A 12,753-nucleotide genomic window follows, 5' to 3' on the forward strand; every position below is an offset into this window, starting at 1 on the left:
GGGGGCGCGCAGCGCGGGGCGGTGCCGGGGCGCGCGGGGCGGGGGCGCGCAGCGCGGGGAGGGGCCGGGGCGCGCGGGGCGGGGGCGCACAGCGCGGGGCGGCGCCGGGGGGCGCCCAGGCCCGGGCGTCGGGCGCGCGGTGCGGGGCGGGGGCGCGCGGGGCGGGGGCGCAGCGCCACCAATCGTAGACAAAGGCCGCCCCGTGAATCATGTGGTGCCGGGAGGAAGTCGGCTTGTTGTCTTTCCTCCCGCCGCCGGCCCGGACGGAGCGATGCGCCGAGACCCCCGCAGGGGCGGCGAGCCCCGATGAGGCCCGAGCCCCCGGCCGCGCCGCAGCGCCCCCGGCCCGATGGCGGCCCCGCGCTGGGACCCCCTCCGCAACGACTCGCTGCCGCCCACGCTGACGCCGGCCGTGCCCCCCTACGTGAAGCTCGGCCTCACCAGCGTCTACACCGCGTTCTACTCGCTGCTCTTCGTTTTCATCTACGCGCAGCTCTGGCTGGTGCTGCGCTACGGCCACAAGCGGCTCAGCTACCAGAGCGTCTTCCTCTTCCTCTGCCTCCTCTGGGCCTCCCTGCGGACGGTCCTCTTCTCCTTCTACTTCAGGGACTTCGTGGCGGCCAACGCGCTCAGCCCCTTCGTCTTCTGGCTGCTCTACTGCTTCCCCGTGTGCCTGCAGTTCTTCACCCTCACGCTCATGAACTTGTATTTCACGCAGGTGAGTCGGGCGGGCAGGCGGGCGGGCACCTGTTGGGCGCCTCCGTGGAGGGCGCTCACCTGGCAGGTGGCCCAGCGACGTGCTTGGTGCGCGGGCAGTGGGGGGCGGTGGCAGAGCCACAGAGCTGAGGGGGGCGGGTATGCGCTGGCCCTGGGGTGGTCTGAGCCTGCCCTACCTGCAGACGTTTCTCTCAGATAACGTCTTCCCATTCCCAAGAGAGGCGAAGGAGGACAGTGAGGGCTGAGGCCACTCGCCAGTCTGCCATCCAGTAGATGTGGGGCCCTTTCGCGCGCGGCGCGCGGCTTCTTCGTGCACACGTCAGAGTAGGTACTGATGGCAGATGTGCCCCCAGGGGGGCTCGAACTGTAGAATTTCCCCTCCAGCCCCTCGCCCCAGCCTGGGGAGATCATCTGCACTTTGGCTTCCAGATTTGGGCCGGACACTGACTTGAGTGTGGCAGATGAGACCGCCCCAGTTTGGATGAGGCGTTTAGAACCTGCAGCTCAGAAGCCCCACTCAGCTAGACTCACTAACTCGTTTTCCGGGATGGGTAAGGAGCCGTCTAGGGTGGCACCCAGCTCCTCGCGCTGCTGCAGCAGGGGTAAGGCCCCAAGCACAAGCCTAGACGTTTATTGGGGCTCTTTTACGGGAGTTCTTTTATGAGGCATATTGTTAATAAGCTAATGGGAGAACATGCAAATTGGCTTGCCTGCTTTCACTGTTGGATTAATCAAAGTACAGTCATTATAAAGCCCTTTGCAAACGCTGTGGCGAGTATTTCATGACGTTTAATAACACTGTGCCACCATCGTCGTCACCGTCTCTGATTCTCCTCAGCTTTCCGAGCACTAAGATGTCTGTTTTCACTAGGACTCTGCCCAGGGGAAAGGCACCAAGCGTGTCACCCGCCGAGGGTGTTTTAAGAGCTGCCTCGTGGGCAGAGGCTGGGTGCAAGCAGGCATTTCGTTCCTTTAAATAGTGTCCCTGTTTCTCTAAAGAAAATGTCATCGATTAAAAAAAAAAAGGTAGAAAAAGGATTGTCTTGGTGTATTTAGTAGCTATTATTCTCTATTAAAATGGGTCTACGCTCAAAGCCGCCTTTTAAGTCCAGTGTATTTTCCAGTCTGCAAATAATGCGTATCATCTGTCCAAATACGGCTTTTAAGCCTGAAAACCAGGTCAGGCGCTCAGCTCCACTGCAGACACTCCACGCTTTTTTACTGGAACAAAAAGGGGTGGTTCCAGCAAGACACAAAAGCCAGGTGAGTCGATGTTACTTCAGGAACGTGACAGTGGTCATGCTACACACTGAGATCTTTCTTCCTGCCCCTTTCTGAGGCTGCCACGGCGCTGCTGACCCCATGCACGTTCTGGATGGGGAGGGAGGGCGCTGCGCATTGTGTGCACCATCTGCTGGTTGGCGAGTAAATGCTGAGCTAGGGAAAGTGACCGGGCAGACAGAGCCGCGCCAGCCCGGAGGCCCTGGGTCCTTTCCGTCTCCCGGGTGGCTGTGCATCTCCAGAGTGGCTGGCAGGAGAAGATAGGACCTGAGTGCTGGCATCTTGGACACTTTGCCAGAGCAAAGCCATTCCCTGGCTTCCTGACAAACACTCCGACACCCTGGGGACCCTCAGAGGGCCTGGCCTCTGCCTCCCAGCTCTGACACGCCTGCTCTGAGAGTTGGCAGAGCCGCAGGGAGCTTAAGAATTCCTGCTGCCCGGGCCCACCTTGGAGCGGGCAAATCGGATTTGGGAGGGAGAGGGGTAGCAGCCAACAACGAAGAAGCAGGTACTATGTGCTGGGACAGTTCTAAGCAGCTTATCTTATTCGTTCCTCACAAAAACTCTGAAGAAAGTACCAGTCCGATCCCAATTTTATAGAGGAGAGTCAGAGAGCTTAAATGACTCGGTCAAGGTCACACAGTGCTCAGTGGAGCTGGGAGTCACACCCACATCTGGGACATCTGAGACGTCTGAGTAGAAGGCTTATTGCTTATGGTGCAGCATTTGAGACCCCTCACTACGGCACACGTACCCTCCCTTAAACAGAACGCCTGGTTCTCCAGGAGCCGACCGCCCCGGTGGGGACACAAAGTGTACGCACAGCACAGGTCGATCATGACTCCAGGGATTTCTGGGGGCACACTTACGCTTTAGGAGACCTGAGTGGGACTGTGACCTCAGGGAGTAGCTCCCGGGGTCGGAGGCTGGACGGGCAGGAGCAGAGGGCAGCGGGAAGGTTGCCACATGGCACACGTTGGGAGTCGGGAACTGGGAGGGGCTTCCTGTGGTTGTCACATCCTTTACGCCAGCCCAGTGCCCGGGCATACTTGCTCGTCTCTCAGATGACCTCCCTGGTGGCCCCCGTCTGAGGCGTAGGGAGAGGAGGCAGCATGTCCGTGTGGCCCCTCCTGGAGGTGGCGTGCAGTCTGGCCGTCCGGCCTGGGCAGCCGCAGTCGGGTCCCTCCAGGGCTTGGCGTAGCAGGGCGTGTCCCGTGCTCCTAGCCTCTCTGTCATCTTTGGAATCTGGCTCTTCTGGACCTGGCCCAGGGAGGGGAGGCTTGTCTCATGTGACTCCGGGCCTGTCCGCCTCCAGCTCGTCCTCCACCTTGCTCTGGCTGCCTCTGGCTCTGTCTCCTTAACATTCCAGCCTTCTCCAGGTGGGGCCGCCCAGGTGATGGGCCGGTACCCACCCAGGCCCCCACCTCTTCATTCTCTGCCTGCTTAAGGGCCCTGCCACCTGCAGAAATCCCAGGTGGAGGCAGGCGGCACCCTCCAAGTTCCTGGGGCCCTCACACCCCCACAGCACAGGACTCTCCGTGACCCACTTTGCTCTGATGTCTATACCTGTTGGGCCTGCACATTCCCTGCCCAGGGAGCTGGGGGCTGGGTTCCCTTTCTTCCTAATTCCTCACGAGCAGTGTCCATCAGTGACCTAGGGTCACACATCTCCCACCTAAACACTGCTTTCCTGCCAGCAGGCCGATGGCAGGGCGGCGGCTCGTGGTAGGGCAGGGCGGCGGCTCGTGGTAGGACTGGCCGAGCTGACTCCGAGCAGGTCCAGTGTGTGGCGTGTGTACGTCTGGCCCAAATGTTTGCAGCTCCCCTTGGAGCATGGAGCATCGAGTACCTGTAGTTGCCGGTCTGGGGGACAGCCACATGCCCATGCAGCTCCCTGCTGCCCCCGGCGTGGTAGGGCCAAGGCCGGCACGGAGGCCTTGGCCCAGGGCCTGTTTGCCCGGCACCTGCTAACCGGCCTTTATGTGGAACTTTCCAGCAGGGCGGGACCCCGACACCTGAGCCTGCGGTACTGTGGTGCCTGCCACCCCCAAGCCATGGAGGCTTCTGTGCCAGGGCGGCTCTGGGCATGTCTCAGAGCCGTGGCAGAGGGTCCCCTGGGGTGGTGGGTCGTGGGGTGGCAGTGAGCTCGGCGACACCTGGGCATCTGTCCCCCTAGTGTTCTCCCTCAGAACCGTGTGTCTGGGTCTCAGACTCTTGGGTTCTGAGTATGGTTGAGCGGGGTGAGCCCAGCTTCTCCCCAGTCAAGTGGGGCGAGCTCAGCTTCTTCCTGGTTGAGTGGGGTGAGCTCATCTTCTCCTGGTTCAGCCTTGTCTTGAGTCCTGTGACAGACACTGACATCACAGTGGGAAGTTCAAGAATAGGAAGGAGAAGTGAGCCATCCCGATGTGCCCGGTGGGCACTGACGCAGGAGCCCGATGTGCCCAGTGGGCACTGACGCAGGAGCCCGGACTGTACCACGCCTCTGCGGGCACCTGGGAAGCTGACGGGGGGGCGTGCGTGGGGGCCTGGGTTTACGGAGGGGGCTCGGGGGTCATGGGGCAGGTCTGGAGGTTGTGGACGTTAGTGAGGGCCTGTGACTCGGGAGGCAGCAGCCCTGGGAGAGGGAGGAGCAGGGACCCCGTGGGCAGAGCGGATTCAGGTCCTGGCCTGGTCCCAGTGTGGCTCTTGGGGCCGTGCAGGAAAATGGCGACCAGAACTCATCCTGGGTTGATGCAGGGTTGTGCCGTGTCTCCTCCCCACCCCACCCCCCGCCGTTAGGGTGCTCTGTGTGTCCTGACAGTGGGAACCCAGGCCCAGCCGACACCCAACCCCAGTCCCAAGGGTCAGGCCCAGCTGTGGCTCTGCCTTTATCATCCCAAAGTTGTCATCCAAACAACTTATACCACCAAGCTGCCGCTTTTCTGTGTGTAAATGGCAGTGACAGGTGGCCTGCCCTGTGGGAAGGTGTTGAGGGTACCAGCTCCTCACAGCCGTTGCTCATCAGCCACCGGGGCCTGGAGAATCCCAGTGACTTGTCCCAGGTCCCCAGCCAGGCGGGCAGAGCCGGACAGGCCTGCACCTCTGGACCTGTGCTCATGCCCCCAACTTGACATGTGTCCCGGCCCTCATCCCTGCTGACAGGCGGCCGGGGGCCACCGAAGTCCAGCCGGGACCCCTCTCTGCCCCTCCCCCAGGAAAGGCAGTGGGCGGTCTTAGGAGTTTGGGGATGTTTAGTCGCCGTAGCATCTAATCGGGGGATGTTTACCGAGCCCGTGCGGTGTGCCAGGCGGTCGTCTGGGACTTGTGAAGGGGAAGCCTTGAGGCCTCTTGGTGACTATGAGGAAGTAAGCAGCTAAGGACACACGGGCCTTTGCCAGTCCCCAAGCCCTTGACTTCGTAGCTGGGACCAAACCGTCACATGGGCAGGAACAGGCTTGGCTTTGCTTCTGCACTCCACACCATGGCCTCCTGGCCCCTGGCACTGGCTCCTTCTGGTCATTCAGTGGGCTTACAGCCACCAAAGCTGTATGTGTGTGTGCCTGTGTGCATACCTCTGCGTGTGCAAACCTGGGCACACACCTATGTGCGTGTGTACCTATGTACATTCCTCTGTGTGTATGAGTACTTGTAAGCGCCTGTGTACATGCCTGTGTGAATTCCTGCGCACCTGTGTGAATTCCGTGTGTGCCCGTGTGAGTTCTGTGCGCACCTGTGTGAATTCCGTGTGCGCTTGTGTGAATTTCATGCGTGCCTGTGTGAATTCCCTGTGGCTGCCTCTGTGACCACCTGAGTCAGCACCTGCGTGTGTGTGTGTGTGTGTGTGTGTGTGTGTGTGTGTGTGCGCGCGCGTGCGGTGCACACAGCACCAGGAGAAGTTCCTTGTTAGGGTCCAGCCTGCCGTCCGCTGCCGGCAGCCCTGGAAGTAGGTTCCTCATCTTGCTTCTGACACCCCCAGGATCAGCCTCCTGGTTTGCAGCCCGGGCCCCAAGGCGGCTCCTCCTGGCCCGAGCTTCTCTCTGCCCCACTGTGCCGCCTCAGTACCTGACAGCTCCCCTGCCAACCCAAGGTGACCAAATTTCGTAAATGTCCTTAGGGCTCTTGGGGACAATTAGACTCTCACAGTGCTTCCGAATTCCGACCGCACTGACCACAAAGCCATGTTTTCCGGCCAGCAGGGGCTGGGCTGAGCCGCCTGTTTCGTCCTCGTGCGGTGGGGAGCACCGCCTGAGCCGGACCCGCGGGGAGCCCGCTCCGGGGCCCACAGCTCGGTACCTGCCTTTCCCACCAGCAGGGACTGGGGGGGACGGGGCGAGAGCACTGTGCTGAGGCTGGTTTCGTGCCTCGGGTGGTCGCCCAGGCTGTGTCTGTCAGCAGAGGCCCGTCCCCACCGAGGGCTGTGCTGGGTCCCTCATCGGCACACCCAAGGCCTCCAGTCCCAGAGTGGACCATCGCGGAGGCGGGGGGTGGGGTGGCAGGGTCGCGCTGGCCGAGAGGAGCACGGCAGGGTGGAAGGCCGCGCCGCCCGCAGCTCACCGAGCGATTCTTAGGGTTTTACAAACAACAGATCATGTGATCCCAAGAGCGGCTTTGCACATCGGCCGCGGGTCACCCTGCCGTCCTGTGAGAGGGGACAACCCCTTCCTGGTTGGCGGCCCCCCCCCGCCCCCGACAGTCTGGACAGGAGTAGCGTCCGCAAACAGGTCAGGCAGCACCTGGCGCTGGGCGTTCACAGAGGTCTGCAGAGGCCTGCAAATCTGTTACTTCGTTTTCATCCTGTGGTGACCGTTCACGGTTCAGAGACGGAGAGCTGGTGGTGTTCTGTGCAGGCGGCTGGTTCCCCGGACGTGGCACGCGGGCCGTGAGGACGGCTGCGAGGGGCCGAGGCAGTGCGTCGGCCGCGGGCCACGTGCGGTCCCTGTTGCATATATTTTTTTTAAAGCATCTTTAAAAGATAAAAATTTTTTAAGTCACAGCCATAGAAAAACAGCCCAGACGTGGTCCTTGGAACGAGGTTAGGACAAACCCGGCATTTGTTCCAAGCACCCCCCACCCCATTCCGTCCTTTTGCTGGGACGAGTTGGAAATGGGCTTTGGTGTTTGTCTTGTGGTGAGTGAGTGTCATTCACCTAGTGAACCAATCTGATCAGTCACCTGCACACGGGTGTCTTGGGGTCAGAGGCAGCAAGTTAGGATTTCTGCCCTCGAGGGCCACTGACCATTGGGAAAGACAGACACGCGGAAATGACAGTGCCACGGGTCACATGCCCCACGGCACTCAGGGAGCCTCCCCTCTCCCTCCCTGGGGACATGCAGGCCTGGGGCCTCCACAGGCTGGACGTCTTGTGACATCATCAGTGCCCCGCCCCCATGGCGCACACCGCTGCTAAACTCTGCAGCCAGTGGAACACGGGGTGAATGTCTACACACGATGAAATCAGCAATCCGGGTCACACCCCACCTCGTACACTGCTCTCCCCACAGCCCAGGGGTCACGTTGCCCATCGGGTGATGTGACAGTCCCTTCGTCACACATGACTGGCAGCAGGCAGGGAGGGACGCACTGGAGCCCACGGCACTGGGTCCCACAGGCCGGCGGGCCAGGCCCACACTCCCGCCCTGGCCAGACACGCACGTCCGTCCACACAGAGGTCCAGGCCCCACCGGCTCTCACACGGTAACTCTGGTTTCCACCGGAACCCGGAGACTCGTCCATTCGATAAATCACGTTTTTTAAGTCGGTTTGAAATTCGCATCACGTGAAATTAGCCATTTTAACGTGTGCAGCTGAGTGGCCTTTATTCAGTACATTCACATGCTCACGAAGCCATCACCTCTGTGTAGTTCCGGAACATTTTCCTCCCCCCAAAAGGACAGCGCGCACCCGTGAGCACGCGTCCCCACGCCCCTCCCCCGGCCCCCGCCGTCTGTCCCTGCCGGTTTACCTGCTCCGGGTGTTGTGCATCAGAGGAATCACACTCTACGTGGCCTGCAGTGTCCGCTTCTCTCCCCGAGCATGGCGTCTTCGGGGTTCGTCCACGTCGTAGCCTGCGTGTGTCACCCCGTCATCCTGTTCTGCGTGTGTCACCCCGTCATCCTGTTCTGCGGCTGGCTAATACTCCAGTGTAAGCGTGAACCACAGTTTCGTTTACCTGTCCGTCGCTGGGGTGACAGGCGTGTTGCTTTGTCACGTGTCACCGAGTACCTTTGCTCTGCAGACACCGTGCGGTCTGGATTAAGGTCCGACGTGGTTCTTGCCTTCGCGGACCTTAGCATCGAGCAGGGAGAAGAGGTTACATAAATAATGTGTCTGTTGTGCCATCAGCCGGTGTCAGGTGGTGACAGTCCTTTCAGTGGTGACATGAAGCGTGGGATGTTTCCAGCAGGAGGTTGGGGGCTTAATGCACCCCTTCACTCCCGTGTGACTCTCTCTCGGGAGCGTGTTTTATAAAGAACCAGTGGCTTTTGCTGCTGTTTAAATATAGGTCAGATCCATTTCCCTGGTTTGTTCATGGCTGCTTCCTGGGGTCCAGGCCAAGCTCAGGGCGGACAGGTGGCGCCTGGGGGGCCGGTCCACTCCCACGTCCGCCCCCCAGGCCCTGCCCAGCAATGTCAGCCCCCCACCCACGGCGGCCGGCCTTTCGCGGGTTCGATGTCCACTCCGCTTGGGGTGGGGTGTTGTCAGTTCCTTCTGTTGTTTCTGAGAGGATGTGGGTTTGTCCCTCACCATCCTGGGCCCTGTCCCCAAAGGCCCTGCCCAGCGCGGACAGTGAGTTGGTGGCAGCTCCAGGGACAGCGTCTGGCACTATACGTCGCTTCCTCTGGGGGAGGCACGTGGCAGTGCGCTCGGGCGCCACACACAGAGCGTCACCTGATCGTGCCTCGGTCCGCTTGGGCGCCACAGTGGACACGATAGCTGGGCTGCTTAAATGACGGACGTTCATTTCTCACGGGCGTGGAGGCCGGGAGTCCGAGATCGGGTGTCGGCGTAGACGCGACTTTTCCTCGCGCCCCACGAGGCGGAGCGGGGAGCAGCTCTGTGTGTGGGGTCCCTCCCTGAGGGCTGCTTTCTCGTCACCTCAGCACCTCCCAGTGACCTCACGTCCTCACACCGCCACGCTGTGGGGCTCAGGGTTTCAACATACGAATTTGGGGACACACAAACATTTAGGGCGAGAGTTCCGGGAAACCTTAGAATTCTGAGGCAGAAAGTTATCTCGTGTGTTCGTGGGGGGCCGGAGGCATTTTCACTGCTCACTTATCTTGTAGTTTTTGTGTAACTTGCCAGCAGCATCGGGGGGCGGTGCCGAGACAGGACACACTGCACAGAGCCCTTCCTTCGTGCGGCCTTTGGGCCTGGCCGGCTCGTGACCCAGCCGAGTTTCCTCAGCTGTGACGTTTCTTCCTCGTTGCCACATTTAAGCTCATTTGGGACAGTTGTGGGCAAGGCCCTGGCTGGCGAACGGATCTACCTGCACCTGTGGCAGGAGCAGCTCAGAAACATGACGACGATGGTACCTGTGTGGCCACAGCCCTGTCCATCCATGACACTGAAGGGGAGGACCTGCCAGGGGGCCGATGCACAGTGTCAGCGTCCAGCGGGGCCAGGCGCTGGCGGGCACCTCCCCGTGGCTTCGCCCCTCGAGCCAGCGAGGTGGTGGGACTGTGCCCATGTGACTGGGCTGTCCTCAGGGGCCGCTGGACCCATGTCCCCTCCCTCCCCCGACAGGAGGGCCCATGCCCACTTAGAAGCCAGGCCGTGACAATACCCGACAGGCCTCACGGGGAAGGCACTTCAGCGAGTGTTTGCGCTACCCCTTTCCTGATGGACGCCGAGGCCCGGAAAGGTAGACAGAGTTCATCGGGGTGCAGGCTTGGGGCTGTCTGGCCAGCCGTGCCCCCTAATCCAGACATTCAGGGGACAGAGAGGACGTGGAGGAGCAGGGAGCGGAGGCCAGGGTTCGGTGTTGCTGGGTTGGCTTTGGGAGCCTTAGGGGGCGGGGCTGTCTCCAGGGCCCCCGCCCTCTCAGGCTGCCTGTCCCCCACCTGACGGAGCCTGGCCTCGGGGCGGCCTGGCTGGTGGGGCGCAGTTCAGGTGACAAAGACAGGAAGCTCTCGTGAGCTCGTGGAGGGTGGAGGAGAGAGAGTGCCCGTTAGGAAGGGGACGCCAGGGAGATGGTGTCACAGGCCGGGCCTCTGTCCCAAGCCCTGAGGGAGGGGGCCGTCCAGGCGAGGCGAGCGCCTGCCTGCGCCAGGTCAGACAGGTGTGAGACACACGCGTGTGCACACACATGCACACACACACGCTGGAGGAGGAGGGCTCTCTGGAGGGCCAGGGAGGCTGAGGCTACTTTGGGGACTCTGGGCTTCACAGAAGTCCCGAGGAAAGACAGTGTCCCCATGGCTCCGAGGTCACAGGTGAGGAGCTCCACGCTCAGCGTGAGGCCAGAAGTGAGCCCCACCCGCTCCGCGAGCCATGTCCTTGCCAAGTGCAAAGACAGGAGGTGGACACGCAGGCACGGCCCGGGGCCTGTCGCACCTGGACACAGCGCCCTTGGCCTCAGGCTCTGCACCCACAGCTCGGTGGCGGGGACCGGGTATACCTTCTCTGTCATGGCTCCCCTGGCTCTAAGTACTTGGACGGTCTCTGCACAGAGACGTCACGCTTCCTCCGTCCACCCGAAGCTGCCGCCTGCCCCTCCTCAGGGACGCTGCGTGACGGGAGGAGTCCATGCGTGGGTGTCACCCTGCCCTGGCAAGTGACGGTACCCAGCACGCGGAGACACAGACCAAGGCAGCTGGCCGATGACTGTCACCGGATCAGCGGGCCCTCGGGTTTGCGTAATTTCCCCGGTCCGGGAGGAAGTGGGCAGCACAGTGGGACCGCGCAAGCAGACGCAGGGTGCCGGTGCTTCCTAACTTTTCGAGGGTGGAGGTTCCTCTTATGGTCAAGGTCACGGTCATGTGCTCCCAGTTTGGTAGCTGTGCACTTAGAGAAACGGTTTGAGAGCGTGCACAGGACACGTGGCGGCAGCAGATACCACGGTGTCTGTGAGGCGGCAGGTGTTTGTCCAGGCGCTGCACAGTTCTGACTGGCCCAGTCCCCACAAAACCCGCGAGGCGGGTCTCTGTCTTCATCTGACTCAACATAGTTCCCTCTGGGTCCGTCCGTGTTGTCGCAAATGGCAGGATTTCATCATGTTTTGTGGGGTAACGTGCCCCAGCGTGTACGTGCCGCCCGTCTGTCCGTGGACACCCAGGCCGCCTCGTGTCTAGGCTGCTGTGGGTGCCACACTGGTGTCCTCAGACTGCACAGGTTCAGAGCTGGATTTTGACTCCCAGCACCTCCAGGGGCCTCCGCCCACAGGCCGAGCTGCGGCACATGGGGTCAGGGGTCCAGCTTTGGGGTCTGGAGCCTGTGGAGGTGGGAGGATTGTGAAGCGTCTAAGGGGGCAGCACTTCAGGGAGCGACATCGGAGTAGGGGGAAGTCGGAGATTTTCTGAATAAAGTCCACAGAAGAGGGGCCGGGAGCAGGAGCAGCCCGGCCTCGCCGCAGGCCCGCCTGGAGCTCAGCGGGGACGGGAAAAGCCGGGATCACGCACGCGGCGTCCCCAAACCTGAACGAAATCTCGGGACAGTCACCTCGCTTCCGTCTCCCTGGCTTAGTTCTAGGCAGGACTCTTAAAGCAGCACAGACCCTGAGACCAAAAGGGTTTGTGGCCCGGGGGAGACGCCCTGTTCCCACGGACGACAGGCGTCTGCGGTGCAGGCCGCTGCTTTTTCCGCCGCGGTCCTTCGTCCCGCTGCTGCTCCCCGACCCCGTCCCTCCATGCCTTCGCCACGGGGGTTCTGGAAGCAGCTGGTGTTTTCACAGATGGCGTAGGTGTCACGGGGTGGGCGGGGAGAAACCTGGACCCTCCTTTGCTCACATCCATTCCTGATCAAGTCTCCCCAAAAGCAGCTGGGCCTCCCCGCCCCTTCAGGGTCCAGCCTGACCTCACCTGCCACCTCCCATTGCTGTGTCCCTCCTTCCTGCCTCAGTCTCCCTGCCGTTGGCCTCCCGGTGAGGGCGCCCTCCCCCACACCTCTGCCCCACCTCCCCCTCCGTTCTGCTCTTCTGGGGGTGCAGCCTCCTCTGCACACTGGGGTCCCCCAATCTTAAAAACAAGGCCCAGTGCCCTCGAACGTCTCCTCCACGTCACAAACACATTTTTAAAGAGCAGCTGACGCCCTAGAATTGACTCACGGTGTCCACTTCCCCTGCCCGCAGTCCGCCGTCGGCCCTCTTCCCCTCCGGGCCCCCCCGGCCTGCCAGAGCCACTGGCCTCACCACGCTCACGCCGTCGAGCCCCGGGCAGCATGGGGCTCCCTGCCGGACCCCGACTCAGGCCCCTGTCTCCGGGGGCCTCCGAGGCTGTGACCACCCCTGCGCGGCCCCTGCCTGCTCCTCCTCTTCCTCTCGCACGTCTCATAGTGCCCCGCCTGCGGCCATGTTGATGGAACATTCTGATCACCCCTAAGAGAAGCCCTGTAGCACCCGCAGTCGCTCCCCAATGCCCCGCAGGCCGCGGCCCCCGGCAGCTGCCCGTCCAGGCCGTCTCACAGTTGCCTGTGACGTACATGGCCTGCTTTTCCTCGTCGCTTCTCAGCCCAGCCCCGGTCCAGCCCCGTGGCCTGCGGCCCCCACCCCGCCCGTCTCTTAAAGCGCGATTCCTAACCTGCCGGCTCACTGAACACCTGGCTCTTACCCAGGAAGT

The 12,753-nt window shown here is 61.9% G+C and overlaps 1 protein-coding gene across 4 annotated transcripts in view; it reads left to right on the forward strand.

The window, feature by feature from the left end:
- The first annotated feature begins 134 nt into the window (after window positions 1-134).
- Window positions 135-12,753, forward strand: part of LOC120592621 (integral membrane protein GPR137B-like) — a 16,049-nt gene continuing 3,430 nt past the window's right edge. Inside the window, exons 1-2 of one of the 4 annotated variants that reach the window (XM_039850356.1) lie at window positions 136-718; window positions 913-1,019. In XM_039850356.1, the coding sequence (XP_039706290.1) occupies window positions 350-718; window positions 913-990 (447 nt within the window). In that variant the 5' untranslated portion in view covers window positions 136-349 and the 3' untranslated portion in view covers window positions 991-1,019. Of the gene's footprint in view, window positions 719-912; window positions 1,020-1,146; window positions 3,415-12,753 lie in introns of those variants that run through there. The other 3 variants (XM_039850358.1, XM_039850357.1, XM_039850355.1) reach the window with 3 other exon arrangements.

This window comes from Pteropus medius, unplaced genomic scaffold (genome assembly GCF_902729225.1).
Source record: "Pteropus medius unplaced genomic scaffold, Ma_sr-lr_union100, whole genome shotgun sequence".
In the NCBI taxonomy this organism is placed as follows: Eukaryota; Metazoa; Chordata; class Mammalia; order Chiroptera; family Pteropodidae; genus Pteropus; species Pteropus medius.